Source organism: Candoia aspera, chromosome 1 (assembly GCF_035149785.1).
Source record: "Candoia aspera isolate rCanAsp1 chromosome 1, rCanAsp1.hap2, whole genome shotgun sequence".
Taxonomy (NCBI): domain Eukaryota; kingdom Metazoa; phylum Chordata; class Lepidosauria; order Squamata; family Boidae; genus Candoia; species Candoia aspera.
This window is the reverse complement of record NC_086153.1, coordinates 296012933-296033536: the sequence shown is the minus strand read 5'-3', so window position 1 is coordinate 296033536 and position 20604 is coordinate 296012933. Positions and strand designations below refer to the sequence as shown.

General features: G+C 40.9%; 1 protein-coding gene across 1 annotated transcript; it reads right to left on the bottom strand.

Annotated features, from left to right (window-relative positions):
• Window positions 1-8544: 8544 nt before the first annotated feature.
• On the bottom strand, window positions 8545-20218 carry BATF (basic leucine zipper ATF-like transcription factor). The gene is made up of 3 exons (XM_063290126.1): window positions 20008-20218; window positions 18046-18150; window positions 8545-9122 (listed from the first exon to the last, which is right to left on the bottom strand). Exons 1-3 carry the CDS (start codon window positions 20071-20073, stop codon window positions 8913-8915), a joined length of 381 nt encoding a protein of 126 aa, XP_063146196.1. The 5' UTR covers window positions 20074-20218; the 3' UTR covers window positions 8545-8912.
• Between the last annotated feature and the right edge of the window lie 386 nt (window positions 20219-20604).

Here is a 20604-nt window from a genome sequence, read left to right as displayed (position 1 = left end):
TTGCCAGAAATGCCAAGAATGCTGAATGAAAAGGAAGGAACTGGTGTAGGGGGAGGTAAGCTTGAAAACAGCATCTTATATAAATGTTAGCAACTCATCTCATAAATCAAAATAATTTTTACTGCTGAGTAGGCTGAGCAATGAAATCTACTGAAAATAAAAATGAAAGATGCTTTTTTAAAATCCAGAACCAATGCAAAATATTTATGGATTACCCTTTAGTCTTCAGGGATAAAAGCCTTTGCTAAGTCTTCAAATATTCTGATAAAGTCTTACAAATCCTTTTGCTAATAATAGGTGATACTTCATGTTGAAGCTCTTGCAGAGATAGTCCAGGGAAGTCCCATCCTGAAAAAAGAGGAACTTCAGAATACTATGGTTGAGATGCTGGAAGGTAGCATAAAAATTCATGTTTTTTATCAGCAAAGCAATGACTAAACAAGAAAGGCATGGGAAAATGCAAGCAGCACTACACAAGATAATTTTAGATTCCAAATATTTATAAGAGCCTCACTTTAGATGTTCATTACTCCTTATTCACATTTACTTGGGCAATTAGCATCGTTTCATGAAGGAAAATATAAAATCAGCTTTAAAATTATATTAACACAGAAGTTATGATGATCACCATGACCTTACTGGCCCATCTCAATCACCTGCCATATATAGGTCATGCCAGCTTCACTTTAAACTGGCTTAAGAAAATCCTGTCCAGACCGACACATTACTAAAACCTGGAGGCATAAAATTCATGGGTGGAATACAAGATATGAAGGTAGAACTTAGTCAGATAAAGAGGCAAGGGAGCCGGGGGTGGAATAGCATTTTATGTGAAGGAAGGGCACATGTATTGAATATTGAATTACAAGAATTGGAGGATGAAGGTTCAGTTCAGTGGATAAGAATACAAGGAAAGGAAAACAAGGATATTATTGTGTGGTGGAAGGGTGGGTGCTATAGATTACCAAATTAGGTGAAAGTTCTGGATGATGCTCTTCTGGCTCAGATTATAGAATTTTCTGGGAAGAGATATATAGTCACATTGTGTCATGAGTAATGATGGCGAGCAGGAAGGGGCTCCCATCCAGGGTGGAAAACGCATGCGTAGTACTGAGGAATTAAGCAGCCATTCAAAGAGACACAGATCAGGCCCGCCTTAGCTTTTGGGGTTTATATGTCTGGGTTTTTCCCACGCTTATTCAGTTTGTTAGGATTCAGTTTATGTAGCAGTAATAAACACTAGAGAACTACTCCTCGTCTCAGTGTGTGTCTCACTGTTAGGACACATTGGGAGATTTTAACTACACAGAAACTGTTGAAAAATCAACCCAGTCAAGACTGCAAAGTCCCAAAGAATTAGTGGTCTTGATGATTATTTTATTTTCCAGAAGGGTAAAGAAGAGACAAGGTGATAAGCTGTCCTAGATATGATCCTAACCAGTAAGCAAGAGCTGGTGGAAGACAAAATAGAATTGGGGTGACCTGACCACATAATCTTGGGCTTCATGATACTACCAACAAAAAAGAATTTTCAATAAGCTTAGAGAAGTGGTAGGTGGATGCCATGGACAAAAGTCCTTTTGGACAAAAGTCCTTTAGTCAAAAATAGAGCAGAAAGGTTGGGAACCTTTCAAAACTAAGTTACAAACACAGTATTCCACTGAGAAAAAAAAGTGGGGGGGGGGGAGTTTAGGAAACCATAGAAAAACATTAGCTTCGTTTTTTTATAATTTTAAGTTTTTTAATAATAATAATGATAACTTTTTTAGGTATTTATTGTTTTAGCTATAAGCCACCCAGAGTCACTTGTGAGATGGGTGGCTATATAAATTGAACAGACAGACAGACAGACAGACAGACAGATAGATAGATAAATTGTGGATATACAGTGAGATATGATTGACCTAACAAATAAAAAGTATGTGTATAAGAAATGAAAGATGGGGTGTAATCACCATGAGTTTACCAGTGAGTAGCTAATATCAGCAGAAAGTAAGTTAAAAGCCTTTAGACTCACAAGGTATGCTAAAAGCAACAAAAAGGGGTTTTTTGGATATGTCAGTAGTAAAAAGAAGAAGGAGAAGGCCTACTGCAAGAGGAAGGTGGTAGGATACTAAGAAGGCAGAGCTCCTTAATTCTTATTTTGCTTCAGCCTTTCCCATAAAGAGGGAGTGTGTTCAAACAAACCTATGCATAACAATTAAAAAAAAGGAATTAGTGGCAACCCAAGGTAAGTAGAGAGAAGATTAGGGAGCACCAGACAACTAGTTAACTTGATGCTGATACTGACCAAACTATAGAACTACTGTAATTATTAATCAGTCTCTTTGTGAGCATTTAGAAATGAATGCATGGCTTGGCAGGAGCCAGAACATGTTTACCAAGTATAAATCAGGCCAAACCACTTTTTTTTTTTTTTGATAGAGTGACCAGTTTACAGTAGTTGACAAGGAATGTGGTGGACATAGCGTATCTTGAATTATGCAAAATACTCAGTAGGGCTTCCCATGAGATTTCAGTAAATGGACAGCAAAATGTATGCTGGGCTATGCTTCCATTATTAGGCTAAGAGGTAGCTGAGCAATCATTCCCAATGAAATGTCAATGGCTGAACATCAGGCTGAAGGGAAATGTTGAGTGGTGTGCTATTCAGTATATTGATCTGAATGAGGTGAGAACATTTTTATGGTTATCAAACTTTCAGCCAACACAAAAATGAGCTGATAGCAAACACCTTAATCAGCAGTATCAAGATTCAGGAAGATCTTAACAAGCTGGAACAATGGGCAGAAACCAGCAAACTGAAGTTCAGCATGGACAATGCAAAGTCCTTCATTTGCACAGGAAAAAAAATCAAAGGCATGAGTGGGTAGGGGCAGGATCATACTGGGCAGCAATACATGTGAATAGGATCTGGGTTATTTGGTGAATCACAAACTATAAATGAGCCAACAGCCAACAATGCACTGCAGCTAAAAGCAGATGCAATCCTAGGCTGCATTGACAGATGCATAATGTCGAGATCAAGAGAAGTCATAATTCCACTCTGCTTTGCACTGGTCAGGCAGCATCTAGAAAACTGTGTCAAGTTCTTCACACCCTTTTAGGGAGGACATTGGCAAACCAGAACATTTCCAAAGGAGAGTAATCAAGTTAATAAGGGGCCTGGAAGGAAATACTTATGAGGAGTAGTTGGTGTTCTGTATGTTTGGCTGGGAAAAGACAAGACTATGGGAAAACATGATAGTTGTCTTCATATATCTGAAAGGCAGCCACATAGAGAAGAATTGTTCAGAGTTGTTCCAGATAGCAGAACAAAAAGGAACAATGGTTTTAAATTACAAGGAAGCAGGTATTAGTTGGACATCAGGAAGAATTTTCTAATAATAAGAGCTGTTCAACAATACAGTAGAAGAAACTATCTTGGGAAGTGGTGGATTTTTCTTCACTGAGAAGTTTAAACAGGCAGAATGGCCATTTGATAGAGATGCTACAGTAGGGGATTCCAGCACCAGGCTGGGGGTTGAACTAAATAATCTCCAAGGTCCCTTCTGGCCACATTCTAGATTCTATTAATATAGAAAAAACAGTACTCTATTTTAATAATAATATTTATGAGCATGCCTGTAATTGAAGATTCTTGGCAGATCTTTGGGATTGTCATTCTCCAGGTTTTCTTCAAACACCATGTATGACAACTGATGGAGCCAAGAGCATAAGACGCAGTCACCTCAGCTAGAGAGCAAGGAGGCTTCGAGAATGTTGGTTTCTTGGGCTGACCGGTAACAAATAAACACATTCCTTGGGCAAGCAACAGACTTTGTCAGAATTATAGGGGTATGTTAGAGTATGAATGCTTTCCTTAGAAATGTACATCATGGAGCTAGTAGAAGCCCACTGGAAGAACATTAATCTTCCCTAGGCATCTAAATTAAATGTGGGTTGCTTCATGTGTTTATTTGAGAAAATAAAGAGGCTTTCCCAGTCTAGTGTCCAGCCTAGAGGTTTTCTGATGATCTCCAGGCCAAGTACTAACCACTTCCAACCCAGGTTAACTTTTGGAGGCAGCCTGGTGCTGCGCTTAGCTCAGCCTAGGAATGCCTACTCATCATTTAGATTTAGTACTATTTAATACATTTTAATCCTCCTGTTTTATCCCCAAGCAAATGCCTGATTTATTGACTCACTGGACTGGTTGAGAGTTTTGCTTTGCATGATGAAAATGAAACAGCTTTGGTATGTTATAGAAGTGAGTGGCATGCTAAATGAAGATACGTATCTCTGAGACACTGATTTCTGCAACCCCCCTCCCTGTTTAAACGGTATTGCTTTTAACTGTGAGCCTGATGATGGGAGCAAAGCCAAAAGTAAAGTATAATAATCAAAATATTTTTGCAGTGATACGAAGCTAGCTAAACTGGAGAACTGGAGAAAAAGTTCAGTACTTGTGTTCCAAAAAGCAGAATTATTCCTTAAACTAATAGTCTGCATTATTAATACAAGTGACTGGTATTTGACCTGAGTGTGTTGTATCAGAAATGCACATTTATCTATGAGTCAGTTTATTAAACTCAGTAAATCTTATTTCTAAACAAAAGCACATAGAATTTAACTATTAAAAAGTAAACTTTACTTACTGTACAATGTTACTGTTGTAGCTCTTAGTGTAGCCAATAGGTGGCAGCATGTACAACAGAGCCAATAGGCCTCCTGTGAAGCTAGTGGGCCTAGGAGTTTGGGTCAGAGTAACTTTGCAAGCTTGTATTTGTTACGTGTTAAAACTCCTGTTAGAGCCTATATAATTGGGAAAAGCTGCATCTTCCTGGTGGAGAAAACGACAGATTCAAACATTTCTAATGTTTTATATTGCAGGTATTGATCTTTATTTTGCCGTTTCGAATCACTAACCTGGACTGACATGCAATATGGTGCTTTGGTTTACATTATACATCTAAAAATAAAACAGCAAGCACATTCTGAAAGTAGACACCCAATTATTTCTACACCTCCTGCCCTACCCAATTTTTAAACGATTATTGTATTATCTTATATTTACTGTATTTTAAAATTAAGATGGTATACTGCAGAAGCAACAGCAACAACAACTGCAGTCCAGCATCATATTTCCCTTTGGGCCTCAAAAGATTCTTCTAAAGAGAGTATCCTGGACATTAGTTTACCTTGTGATAAATGGGTGCTTTATGAGTGGATGTGCTCACACGGGAGCCATTTTGTGCATAGTTATTTCCAGAAGCAGCCATTTTGTAAGCACACCCCCCATAAGCATTCAACATTCTTCTAAATCTTTTTGTGTCTCAGAAAAGTTGCTTGCCCCAGCTTAGGAACTGTGCAGGCTCAGTCTAGTTAGTTTACCATGTGAGTCTCATAGGGGTAGAACCTGGTTGACCACCTTCTTGGCTCAAAACCTAAGTAGGGCCAGGGCTGGTCAGAACTTGGATAGAAGGAAGTTGAAAAAATCCCAGAACGTAATGACAAACATGTTTTGTATTGTTGCCAAGAAAACTGCATGGATATGTTAAAGAAGTCACCAGGAGTTGAGCTTCATTGAAAGAGATGTTACCTTATTCCATCAGATGGATGCTGGACCAAGAGTCATGGGCTCCTGTTTGGACTCCAAGTACTCTGCAGCCCTGTGTGTGATTTTGGTGTGTAGTACTGGAATGACACTACTCAGGATTCTGGCTATAGCTTCCTGAATGAGGTGTCCTTTAAGAGTGCGAGAATTACTGCAATCCACTATCACTAAGCCTTGTTCAAGAGTTGAGTACTAAATCTCTTTCTCAGCAGGCCAGATGAAATCAAGAAGCAGGGAAGCTTTGGTAGTATTTATAGTATAAATACTACAATTAGCATTCCCTCTTCTTCTCCTGAGATCTCATTTATCCTGGTCTTGATCCCAATTATATCAGAAAGATGGGGGTACATGACAACCCTATTCCAATTTTGACCAGATTCAATGCTGTTGCTTTTTAAGTTGAAACTGTATTAAAATAAAAACTGAAGTAAGTCCATTACATAAAATCTATCATACAAATACAAAAAGCAGAAAACAAGGAAATCTGGTGGTATAAACTGAAAATAATAGGTGTTATTTTATAAAATTGTTTTCCAAAATAATAGATTGTGGGGAGTACCTCCTTGTGTATGATGCATGTAAAAGAAATTAAAAGGAGACTATTCTTTCTTAAATACGTCTTTGTTATTCAAGTTTTTCAGTTTTCTAATAATTTGGGTTAATTATTTGGACATGGATAAATTCCATAGCTCTGATATCCAATCCTGCCAGGTAAGATTTCTACTGTCTTCCAAGAACACAGTCACTATTTATTATTCCAAGTAACATATTAGTTAATGTCTGATATTGTAAAGACATTTAGAGCTGACCTTGGGAAAATAATAACTCTCTCTCAAGGGGAAAGAAGGAGCAAACTGTTCAGAAGGGATTTGGAGAAATGATTACACAGACCAGAGATAGAAGGAAGTATAAGAAAGAATTCAGAATAACACTGCATTGATCTTGTTTAGTATGAAATGAGACAAAGAGAAACTTGGGCAGGCTTCCATGTTTCTGTTAATATACCTTACAACAAAAAAGTAGCATTTCTGGAATCCTGTTTCTTGACCTAGCTTATCTCAAAGGGCTGACAGGTATGTTAAAAACTTATTTCTGTTGGGGAGAGACAGAAGTGCCCACAGTATCAGACACTTTGACCTGTAACAAGAGTTTATTAAACTTCTTCCCCAAATGTTCTTTACAGTTGTCACATGAATAGAAATGGATCAGGTTCTCTACCACTTCTCCACCACTTTGATGGAACAGAAAGCATCTTGGTGATTTCATGGATGGACACTATACACTGGTTTTAACAATGTTTCCCAGAACTGAACTGAAATTGTTTTTGATTGCTGATTCCAAAGCCTTCATACTAAGAGTCAGATAATGACAGTGAGAAATCATCTTCCCACACAGGTTTTAGAATTGAATGGTATTAAATTGAGCATACATTAACCATCCACAAATTTCTGAATTCATTTTCAGCCTCCCTTCCTCCACTGATAATTTTGCCACTCATCACTTGCTTACATTTTTATCCATTCATTCAGATTCTCCTGTTAGTTCATGACCAACAGTCATGAACTCTACAAGAGGCTCTTCCCTTAGAATGATCATAATTTACCATGGATCTCTGATTTCTCATGCCACAGAGGATCTGAGAACATGTCACCACCTGGATCCCACCCAAAGTAGGAGTGTGGCTATGGCTAGCTGGCAAGCTATCTAACTATCTGGGCTTTTTACTAGCCATCCTTTTGTAAAGTTCCCCAGCTATCAAAATAGGCCAGAAAACCCAACCAAGGGGTATTTCATGGGGTTTTCCATCAGCATTTGTCCCTATGTTTTTGGACAAATTATTTTCAGATTACTAGAAATAACCCCCTGATGGTAATAGGTATTTGTATAGCAGTGGAATATGTTCTCCAAAACACACAAGGGACAACATGTTCTCTTGTTTATCAAAGCTTCTCACAGCATCCCTTTTGGAAGAAAAATGTGCCTATGTTATTTTATTAAACTGTGTTGCAATTCAGAATCACCAGAGCCTCTAGCTTTCCTGAGAATGGCAAGATTAGCTTTGAGATCAACTAACTACAGTGGAAACAAAACTGTACTCATTCAGAATTTAATAATTTTAATAAACACAGAAATCTTGTGCATAGCGTTAATTATACATGCTACCTCTAAATGCACGAATCTGTCAACTGTGATAATACACTGAAGGGACTAAAAGTCAGCTGGGGAAAACATATTTCTGGTGCTTTTATATAATTCTTTCAACAGTGTAAACGGATGTTAATTCTGACTCCTACATCACATAGTGCTACCATATGTAGATGGTTAAATGCACCTCCCAAATCAATTAATGGACCACACAATTTGCATCCTTTATATATTATATATGATTAGTAGCTTTTATAACCCTGTATCATGCAGAATCATTTTCTTTCAGAACAAATAATAGGATAGCTATGGAGTTCTAAATCCAGAGTAGGAAAGGGACAAAGAGTTAATATTTGTCTCATAGCTCCTGCAGTCCTGGTTGCCGCCCATCCCCACCTTGCATTCATAACTAACATTTAGTAAAGGGACAAACAGCCACCTGCTAATTATATGATTAGTGTAATGCTGTGGCTGCATTCATACAATGCATCCACGGTGAATCAGTTAATAGAATTAACCCAATTCCCTAGGTTTACACAACACACACTGAACCATAAACTAACTGCAAATTAGTTAGTCTGGGACTGCAGAACACACTAAGCTAAAACGTGGCTGTGTGGTTTGTGGTTTGCTGTGCTGTGCTGTGCTGTGCAAATACAACCAATGTTTGCTCATAGATTTCTACAATTCCTAGTGTTTTCCTTGCCTGGTTTCTTAAGGGTTTAGGGGGGTTGGGTTTTTTGGGGCAGGGGGAGTTGATAGAAATGAAAGCAAAACTCAGACTTTAAAATAAAATGTGTGGGGTTTTTTTTAAAAGAAACTTTATTTTGGAAAACAATGAAATATTTTCAGCCACTTCCTGAGTGTCACCATTTGTAGAGCCAGTAGCATATATTTTTGCAAAGGAACACACTTTGGTATGCAGTACTTCAGTGCAAATAACAGAACTACGTGGTTATCTTGTTCTCTGGATCTCAGTCACCAACACAAGCCCTTTCCAGAAACACCTCTCCTAGGTCCTGATATCAGCCCAAGGCCAAATCCAAGACATTTTTACTCCTCATTCTGGTCAGCAGAGACAACGGGATACCCAGAGCTGTCCAAGTGAGAGACCTCATCTCCCTCTTTTGGGTATGGAATCCAAGCTTCTTCCAGTCCAGGTGGTTGATAATCAGTGTTGGAAACAAGGGGAGCTGATATGGCTCTGAGGAAAAGCAAGTGGGGTAAAAATCACCTCTGAAGGTGCTGGGGGTTGTGTCTGGAGAATCGAGCAGTGAATCTCATGGGAATTCAGCACTGTGGAAAAGTGCTTCAGCTCCTCTGTCAGGTGTTTGATTTCCCGCCTCAAAGCAGCATTCTGTCTCTCCAAGTCTTCACTCTCCTTTAAAGAAGGAAAAGGAACAGAAAAATCAAGAAAGAGTACTGTAAAAGCCTTAGACCCCACCACAGGAAATGTATGTAGGCAATCAATCAAAACAAGATCTAGTCCAGTCCCAGATATGAAAATTCTAACTGTGTTATATCAAAGCTCTGAAATTAATGGTGCACTTTGAGCTTTTAATAATCCTTCACAGTATCATAGAGTTAAATACAGTAAATCAGCGAGACCCTCCCTTCCTTTCATACTAAGAGGATCTTTATTGCAAGCCTCTTCAGTAAGGTGATTCTTAAAACATTCCATTTTCTGTGACTGTGACACCTGAATTATTAATCAAAGAGCTTTTCCTCACCAGGGATTCTAACATAACTCAATCCTGGATGTATGCGTGTACAATTGATTGACTGACTTCGTACACCATTGGCCTCAACTGACTCCAGGGATATCTGGCCAGGGATAATGAAATTCTGTCCTGATGCTCATTATGGTATTAGCTGACTATTACAATATATTGTCCTTTTTGGTGAGGCAGGGGAAATTAGATTGGATGCTGATTGGCTGATGAATAGCTAATGCTATGTATTTCCCATCCCCCTTCCTAAGACAAAGGCAGTTCCCATCAGGAATCTCTCAGTGACTATTCAAGGCTGATTTGACAAGTGGGTAGCCATATAACTTGAATGAGTGAGTGAGTGAGTGAATAAACAAGTAAATGCAATGAACTTTACATCTACAACTCTATGGCAACTTAAGTAGAAAAAAGACCTTAGCCTATCCCTGAAGATTAGCCTGGGGGTAGGCTAAACTACCATATCCATCAAAGTCTTCCTAAAGAGACAGGTTTCATGGACCTTCAGAAGCCCAAAGGTGTGGTGGGAGGGAAGCCCTGTAAGATATCCAGGGGTAAGCTGCTCCATGGAAGGGGAGCCATCATCCCCGGGGTCCCTCTAGGTGGCACTTCCTTAAAGAGGGGACCCCCAGCAAGCCCTCTCTTCCTCATCTGAATGGTCTTCAGTGGCAGCCCCTTATAGAGTGAATTGAAAGAGTCAAATCAAGAAGTAATAAGAACATGAAGGGCTGTGCATAAAGCTCCTTAATCCAGGAATGATTGCAATTGGCACACAAAATAGAATTGTGTGAAAGCTCTCTTGGCCACAGTGAGCAAGAGCTGTGAGTCAGAAGAACTCCCAAATTGTGAGCCACCTCTGTACTGGAGAGCACAGCCCCACCTAGAGTTAAAGATAGAATATTTCCAGATTCAGTAGGACTTCAAATTCACACTCATTCTATCTTGCTGGGATTCAATCTGAACCTGTTTTTCTCCATCCCCTCATAGCCTCCAGGCACTGGGTCAGGACTTCAAGCACATATCCTGTTTTCCAGAGATGGAGAGATGAAACTGGGTATGATCTGCATATTGCTGATACCTCACTCCATGCCAACTTATAAGCTGTCCCAACAATTTCATGTAGAAACACTAGTGGAGAAAGGGCTGACCCCTATGGCACTCCATATCCCAGCTCCTGTGGACTTGACCTTTCCCACCCCCCAACTGAAAAAAGCCCTCCAGAAGCAGAACCACCATAAAATGGTACTGCCTATCCCTCAAAGCTGGTCCAAAAGGATAACTTGGTTAATTATATGAAAAGCTCCCAAGATATCCAGCAGGACAGGAGGGTCACACTCCCCTATCCCAGTCTCATCATCCACAAAGGCAACCAATGCTATTTCTGTTCCATACCCTGGTGTGAATCATGACTGATAAGGGCACAGATAACCCATTTCTTCTAGGATTCATCTATCTTTCCCCAAAAGGGGAGGTTGAAGACTGGACAGTAGTTGTCTAAAACAACCAGGTCAAGCAATGGCTTCTTGAGGAACAGAAGTACCATCAGTCTTTCAAGGCCAGAGGCAAGTATCTCTCCTTCTCAAGTGTATTCCCCATTGCTTAAATACGGACTTCTGTAACCTCCCTGGCAGCTTTCATTAACTAATTGAGGCAGGGATCAAGTCCATAGGTGGCTGAACTAATGATACAAAGCACCCTGTCTACTTCCTCAGGAACTCAAACTCTATCCTGGGTAACCACACCAGACAATGCCCCTGCCATCTCTGGTGGACCTGCCCAGCTGGTGTCCAATTCTGAACCACCATGAGCAATTTTATCCTCCAGATGCTGAGCAAATTCTTCACAACAGCTGTGTAGCAGATCTTCTGGGGCAGATTTATCCAATAAAGATCAGGCAATTTTGGGTAAAGTTCTGGGTGACTATCTACAGATGAAGTAAGAGTGGAGAAGTAGGCTCCCTCTGGCACTGTTATTGCTGCCAGTGTAGGCTTGACTTTAAGCTCTAACCCCTGTTTAGTCACATTTGTTCTTTGTTTTACACCAGTGTTGCTCTAGGTATCTCTTTGCTACTTCATCTCCTGGAACTCCTTGATAAATGAAGGGATACCTCTGGATGGCCAGCAAAGAGAGGCCAATCTGGAGCTGTCCTATTAAGCACTGCTGTCAACCCTCTATCCCAGTGGTCAACCAGGCACTCTACAGAATGCCTCCCATTTCAGGAAACTTCCCAAGTGCCCCGTGAAAGCCTACGGGATCCATTAGGTGCCTGGGGCATAAACTGATTGAATAGGCCCTTCTACCCATGGAGGCTTGTGGCATAGTATAATTCTACAGAAATTAGAGTATGATCTGACCATGATCATATAAATTTGATAAATAAATAAATGACAAAGGACTGACAGAAATATCTATCACCCTCACATCACTTCTACTAGATAGTCTCCTGCATGAGTCAAGTTCATGATGTAAAATGTAAAAGCTGCCCCCCATCCTGGGGAAGGTAAATTGAAATCCCCAAGCACCAAACGCCTGGGGCACACCAAGACCAACCCCACAATGAGGTCTAGCAGCTCAGGCAAGGATGCTGCTGTGCAGTAGGTAGGTCACCCCCAAGTTGTCCCTCAAGCCCAACCGCATAACCAAGATTTTGTACCCAGTTATATGTAAAAGGGAATCTGACTCTGCATAATTTCCCAGATGACCAGAGCCACTCTTGCTACCCTGCCTGGAGTCATACCTGCTGCAATACCTGGAACCCAGATGGGCATATCTCCATGGAGTTACTCCCCATCCAGGTTGTGAATGAGGGGAGCCATACTAGGGAAAGACCTGGCATTTAGCTAGAGCCCAGAGCTCTCTGACTCTGTTACCTAGTACCTTGAAGAAGGTAGGGGATTAGAAGTGGGGACCAGTTTGAGATTTCCAATTCCTCTTCCCTGAGGACAGCCTGCCCTTTACCTCCAAAATATCCTCATTTGCCCATCACCATCTCAGTGGCACCCCCTTCTGCCAACTTCCTTCCATATGCCCCACCAACCTCCCAAATGATCCTTGCAAAATGGACAAACTCAACCTCCCTCCCACCACACAGTCCCCTCTTGCTCTCTACCAACACACTGTGGCTCCTTTAACAAACACCACTGTTACTATTATTAGACCATCTACATTATGAAATAGGGCTGCCAGAGTGTCCTAATATTACTGTTAAACTGCAAGTGGGCTAAGGGCCACAGTTCAATAGATGACACACCAGTGAATATTAGAAAACATCCAAGGCATACAATAGCCAATAGCAAAACAATGCAGATGTGAGACACGCTTACACATGACGTATTTAGTAATGAACACTTTCAAAAAATAAGTAATGTCCTATTTTCCAGTGCCCTATTTTTATGGACTGAAAACCACTTTGGTCCAAATCCAGTCTAAAGAACTGTAAAAAGGGAGAGTTGGGCCCCTGAAGTTCAAGTTACCCACCTACACTAAGCATCTGAGATTGTCTGAGCATGCATGCCTATCATTTGGCCACAGTCTTCATTAAGATGGTGAGATGTGTTCCATTCATTCTAATTAATATACATCTATTTCTCAATATGCATTTAGACAAGCATATGCAAACTTATGCAAATCTACATCCATTTGCCTTGCTTTTTTGATGATAGTTTCCTCTTTTCTGATAATATGCAAGTAACCACCCCTAGAAGTAACTTGACTCCCTTCCAGATCTGCCTAGATTAGCAACATTATTCAGTATCATGTTTCCTGCAAAGGAAATCAACTAGAGCAACATGATTGATCCCTGTTCCTTGAACCAGCATTAAAGATGAGGAGAGGATAAGGCACACAAGAATTATTTTCTTCTCAGAAGGTGGCATAATCACTTCTAAGATTGGTAGAAGTCAGTATTACAATCTTAAAGGGACTTATTTTTCAAGGGAATTGCTGCTGAGGCCTTTATGTGAATATCCCTTATGGGAAACAGGGGCAGTCTTGCTTCACCATAAGGCCATCTGCATAGGGAAAGTGAGGATAGATTGCATCTTTCATCAGCTATCAAGAACTCATTTGATTTGCTGTTTCACATACTTTTAGTTAATATCCTGATAATCATGGAGAGCCAGTTTGGTATAGTGGTTAAGGCACCAGGCTAGAAACCAGGAGACTGTGACTTCTAGTCCCACCTTAGATACAAAGCCAGATGGGTGATCTTGGGCCAGGCACTCTCTCTCATGCCTAGGAAGCAGGCAATTGCAAACCATTTCTGAAAAATCTTGCCAAGAAAACTGCAGGGATTTGTCCAGGCGGTCTCTAAGAATTGGACACGACTGAATGGAAAAAGAAATAATAATGGATGAATAGAACAAGCAGGTAACAATGAGGCAGCCCAAAGCCTGTTTTCAAGAACTGGGCATATAAGCATGACAATGTCCTCATTTTAGAGGTGCATAAGTTCTGTGGATTGGAAATCACACTTGCTTTTTACAGGCATGTGGGGTGGGTGTTCTCCTGGGAGGGGGGCATGCTAATAAATGTAACCTAAGTAAGAACAGAAAATGAATACATACAGATAGAAGCTTAAATGTAACTGCACTGACATAAATACTTGAAAACAAATACAGACCAAATGACTGTGGTCAGGAGGGTAGCATGGAGGCAAGTCGATCAGGAGAACAGAGAGAGCAGCAGGGAGACTTGCCCAGGGGCAGTTTGGGAAAAGGGGGCAGAGGGTGGGGTGGTGGCAATGGGAAAGGTCAAGGACAGTGGCCAGAAGCACACTAGAGAGCATGGGGAGCAAAGGGCCTGAGTGCTCCAGGTGTAATGGGGAGCAAGTAGAGATGGCAAGAACACAGCAGGGAGTTGAGCAACCAGAGCCAGGAACAGAAGAGGCAGGGGATGCAACCAGAAGTGGCAAGGTTATGAAGCAGGGAGCACAGGGGTTTGAGCAAGGCAAATAGATAACATGGAAGGAAAATTTTGGAATCCCTGGAGTTGTTGCAGGCTGTCCCAGACACTTCTGGCACTCCTGCCTTACTTGGTTTACTGACTGATGTCTCAAACTTTCATGCAAACAAAGAACTCCGAATAAGTAACCAATAAGCACCATTTGTTACACCGCAAAAAGGTAATGGTAAAGACTCCCACAAGCCAGGCTTCAGTTCCTGGTGACTTCCTGGACATCCCATTTAAGTCTCCTTGGAAATAATACAGAATTGGCTTGCCACTACCATCTTCCACAATTTTTTTTTACTTCTTGGTCTAGACCAGCGTTTCTCAACCTTGGCAACTTTAAGATGGTGGACTTCAACTCAACCATGCTGGTTGGGGAATTCTGGGAGTTGAAGTCCACCAATCTGAAAATTGCTAAGGTTGAGAAACACTGGTCTAGATTACAGCCCTGGGATTATCCGGTGCTCTCCTGTTCAAGTGCTAACCAGATGATTCTGCTTAGCTTTTTTCACAGTTAGCCAGGATTGGCTAGGTATACCTCTCCTCAAGTTCAAAGAAAGAAACAGACGCTATCAAGAACAGAATTTTCAATTTCCACCACCTTGCACCAATTTTACAAAGAAAACAAATTTCCCACATGTTATGGTCAAACCACAGATCTTCCCTCTTGCCACCATACAACCATTAGTTTGGTTAACCTGCCTGTATTTTTAATCCGGCTTCCGACTGTAGTATTTAAGAAACAGCATCAACATCTGAGAATGGGAAAAGGGGGTTGGGTTCATCATCTTTCTCTGTAATAACATCACAGAGTTTCCAGGTTGATGTTTTTCTTGTAAACTCACATTCTGGGCAAACCCAAGGAGGGAAGCAGACCTAGCTGTGTCAGCAGATGACATTTTCTGCACTCAGCTGCATTCTGCCCCAGCCAGCAACTTATGAGAAATGACAGCAACATATCCTGCAGACGTTCCTACTGCCTCTCACCAAGCCCTCATCAGGCACTTGCATTTCCTCAGCCTAAGCCACATACATCCTGACCCCTGAGAGCAAAGGCCTGGGGGAACAGGAGGGGGTCAATAACTGCCATCGCTGGTTAGAAAAACCACCTGACACAGGAAACTTGACACTGAACAAGGACGAAAGTCTTGCTTGTGTCTTTCAGCAGCTGCAGGGAAAGAGGCAGTCTAATGTAGAAATTCATCAGATGAAATCTTGGCTGTTCTCCCCAAGGCTTTACTCAAAAGCAAGCCAGCTTTTATAGAGTAAGACGGCTAGTACGCTATAACAGAGGTCTTCCCCACATGGCCATCTCTGGATTTGAGGCCTTTTGTGTATGAGGGTGTTTCTACATGTGCAGAAGAGATGTTTACAGTTGTTATTCACTTGGATTAGGGGAGGACGATCTTCTGAAGGGCAAGCTGCCAAATTCCCCAGCAAGCTCATAGCTCTCAGATAAGGGCTATATCACATGCGATAAACCTCAGCAATTATCCCCAGCCCCCTTTAAAGGAGAACCACAAAATTTGAAATTATTCATAAACATGTATAATTTTGCATATGGTCAGTCTGCAAGCTGAGTTCAGTCAAAAGCAAGCATATGAGGGGTTAAAACCATTCTTGGGTGAACCACTTCAAACTGCTTGTGAGGAGTCACATGACCAAATGCTTCCTCAAAGCAAAAGATGCTCTCCACACTCAAAGCCATCATATAAAAGAGAGAGTACAGGGTGGAACACTTTCCCATGAGATCATGTTTTCTATGCATAAGAGGTTTTTTTTAAATACAAAGATGGTTGCACACCCTCACAATATTCATTTAACTCTTGAAATGATCAGCCAAAGAAGAGTTGACAATCCAACTGCTACTTATATGAACTAGGCAACAGCATTCAATTTTTATGTTATCTCCAGAAACCCCAAGAATGAGAGGCACACCCTCCATGTAACTCCGGCTTTCTGGGAGGACTTGAGGAGCAAAAAATAGGATTAGCACTCTCACACAGTGTTCAACAATAGTATTTCCACATGTGCTATGGTGCCCAAGTTCATTATCTTTCCATATGTATAACATAATATGGAATGGAAGACCCAAGCTCTTAATGAGTTTCAGTGTAGATGATCCTACGCATATAAAATGTATTTCAGTGAGCTGGAATTAGCACTGTAGATTCTACAGAAACAACTATTCTAAAGTTCAAAGGATCTAGTGATTTGCCTGCTGGGCTCCCCCTAAATATTACCAAGAGATAAAATTCCCCTGAGAATAAACACATACATATTTTGAATCATAAATAAAATGTATGATTGAAACAAGTGCTACAGTTCCTACTTCTTCAGTACTGGAGACCCTGTACCAGCTTCCATAGCCTAGAGCTTTTCTACTAAGTTGGTATACTGCCTGCATCATCCCCAGGCTGCATGGCCAACAGATTATGGGAGTTATAATCAAACACTGCTGGAAAATACAAACGTAGTACTGGGGAAGGTTGCATTATATGCTACATTTGTCCGGTATAAACAATATACTGTAGCACACTTTTTCTTTAAGATAATCTTCATCAACATTTAGGCATAGATTAGCTGTTGACCAGATAGCACTGCAGTAGCACACTGACCAGATGTGGAAATCATTTGGGGTACGTGGAGTAGGAGAATGTTGGTGCCCTTTGGGGCTTCTGATGAATCTCAAGACCTCTTTCTCACAAAGATAAATATAAATGAGTAGATGGGAAAAGCTCAAGAGGGTGTCATCTCACAACCCTCAGATTTCCACAAGTTTGACCTACTAGGAGGTTACAGAAGACCATCTGAGGAAGTGATGTCATCTAAAGGGATGAGGCTGAGGTTTTTTTAATCTACATTTTGACATTTAGGGAATGGGAAATAGTGACCTCTGGCAAATTATTCCCATTTCTATTTTCAACTTTTCCCAAACAAAAAAAGCCCAATGTCGGCCATTTTTGGCATTTGGAAATTTTAAAGATGGGAATGGGAAATCCCAGGGAAGGAAATGTTATCATTTCCAGCCTTAAAAGCATTCCCAACCCCCCAAAGTGTGTCATTAAAATTTAGCAATTTTTTACCACATTTTGTATATTTATTTACTTTACTGGTATGCCACCCATTCCCAAAAGCTCTGAGCAGTTGGTGCAATCTCCAGGTGCTACTCAGGAAACCTTAAGACTGCCTCAATGCAGCCAGGCAAAGTGTTGGAGAAGCTACTGCTGTTTCACAGTTGTATAGGTCAAGCAGTTCTCTAAATTACTGCCACAGGCTGTCAGACTTCCATATTTGGATTATATATGATATTATGGTAATTATATTATATTGTTTGTGGCTTAGTTAACTAGTTTGTAAATCACATCCATTCACAAGCCAAACCAGCAGATGCCCATGGGTGTGTTTACTGCTAGGCCAAGCTGGATGTGCATGTTAGGCCTGAATTCTCATTAACTGTCAATTGGTTTACATAGACAACAGCCACAGTTCTACTTTGATTTACCTCTACCCTCAGTGAGTTTTGGAAGAATCTAGGAAAGATTTTTATCATAACACTGGCTGTTTGCCTTGAGTGCCTTCTGAAGAGAAAGGCCCAGAAATCCAGATGAAGATGACAGAAACACTTACCAAGTGCAGGTGATCTGCTTTCTGTGTCTGTCTCTGCCGACTCTTCTGAGCTGCAATGCGATTCTTTTCTCTTCTTTGTACTTTCCTCATCTCATCAGAAGATTCCTGAAATGCAGACATACTTTTCCAAACTGATGCATTTGAAATGTATGGACCAGGTATGTATGATATATGAAGACAAACAGGTGATGGGTGCACTGTTGAAAGACCTGAAGGGCCAGGATGGGGCAGATCATCCTGGAGAAGATCTATTTAAGTAATTGCTAAGATTTGACACCAACTTGATGGCAAATAATCAATTAATCAATCAAGGAAAGAAAACCTGTGGTGATTGTAGAGGTGTGCTGGTGGGAGATGTGAATGTATGTATACAACTTTTGTATGCAAATGGTGCTGTGTTGTTGCTTGAGAACCCAGATTATTTGCAGCAAATAGACTGTAAGGTGTAATAAGTATGGATCTGAAAATTAATGTATCAAAAACTAAATTAGTTGTGTTTGATAGGGAAAATGGAATGAATGATTGCAAATGATACATAAATAGTAAAAAAACTAGAGCAAGTAGATGAGTGTGTATACCTTGGTAGAATGTATACCAAGTTGGGGGAAAAGATGGAGAAATTTTAAGATATGCAAATGCTGATAGAAAGGAATAGACAGTACATGGTTTGTTGTGAATGAATATTTGGGCGGGGGGAAGCAAAAATAGCTGCATATAAAAGTGTGCTTCTGCCACTTGGTTTATGGAAGTAAAACTTGGGTATGTTAGGAGAAACACAAAAGTAAGTTGAATGCAGTAGGAAAGGGGTATTTAAGAAATATGTACATTCAAACAAGAACAGATAACATGATGAATTAATGGGGGGTGTTGAACACACCAAGGAAGTCATGGTTGGAAGGAGCTGAGATCCTTGAAAAGAGAGAAATGTGTAGCTTAAAGAACAAAAGGCAAGGTAAGAAGCAGAATATGAACCTAATGAAACTAAGGAAGCTTTGCAAGGATATGGAGAGGTATAGTGAGTAATGTTTGTATAACCTAGTTTTAGCTCTTTCCTTTCATTATCTGTTCTTATCTTCTTGCTTTAATCTCTTTATCTTTCTATTTCTTACTTCTTTTCTGCGCACTGCATAACTTTGCTTAAGGAGAATAACATAATGGGTATGTACGTATGTATGTACCCTCTACCTTTCACTAGATATATATTGCATTGGGTTTGATGTAAGAAACCAGAATTTCTATCCCAAATAATCATGATTTTAAAAATCTTGTGATGTAATTTCATTGTCTCTCATTGATATCATCTAGCTGTATAGTCCTGTAGAATTTTCTTCCTCCTCTTTAATATATAAACCTAACAGCATTTTGCATCCAGCTAAAGTATTTTTTCAAGTTTAAGATCCCATTCCTAAGAAGGCAAAAAGTTGATATTTCAGTATTTGAAAACTTACCAGTCTCTCAGTAGGGAAAAAGCCCATCCTTAACACCTTTTAATGTATTGATCAGCTTCTAACCCCTTGCAGAAAAACTGGGTCACCCACAGCTTTCCTCATAACAGAAGGTAATTTTGGATAGGAAGGCACAATTCTTTTTTGCTGGAGCTGAACAATTCTAATGCAAACCACTCAGAAATCTTCCGTTAGACCAGCCTTTCCCAGCCAGTAGCCCTCTACAGATGTTAGAACCACAAGCCCCAGAATTACAACTGTGACAGCCTAGCTGGCTGGAATTGTGGGAACTGTTGTCCATCTCTAACTTCTGCCTTCCCGTGAACCAAGGTGGTCAGTTTGATTCAAAGGGGAGGCACAGAGCTGGTGAAGAGTTCCCCGTCCCTTGATCCTTATGCCACGGCAAGCTTCACCTGTTGAACTCCACTAGGCTGCTCCTCCCGGGTACTGGAGCCTTGCTAGAAATAAACCTCCGTTAAGCGTCTCATTAAATCGACAGAAAGTGGCCGCACAGTACCTGTTTGCTGGATGCAGAGGACTGGCTAAAGCTGCTGGAGTCACTGCTGTCAGAGCTATGGGGCATGGCTCACAGCACCCCCTGCCTGTCGATTCCCGCTCCTTCTTCCTTCAGGCCTTCGCAGCCTTTCCCCGCCTTTTCCTTTAGCTTGGACTCTTCCTCTCCCTGTCTTCCCCGGTGGCTGGGCCGGCCGGCCGGCCGCTTTCCCCGCTCTCCTTCCACCGCGCCTGCCAGCGGCTACGTTCCTCGGCCTTCAGACCAATGCATCTCGCGCGGGTCTTCGCCTCCCTTTAGGGCTTCGCTGATGTGGTTTCTCGGAAGCCGCAGGGGACTTGACTGAAAGTCACGTGGGCGGAAACTTTGAAGAAGAAATGTTACAGAATTTTAAAAAAATCAACTCTGGGAAAATCAAATGGTCTGAAAAAAAAGAAGAAAAAGAAGAACCCGAATAACTTCAGGGAGGGAGGGAGAGAGAGATTGGTTTCGGCTGCGTGACAAACATCAGAAGAGGAGGGATCACAGAAACAACCAGCTCGGTGTAAAGGTGGGGAATTTACAGAGAAAAATAGTTCAGTTCAAATATATTTTGCATAGAAT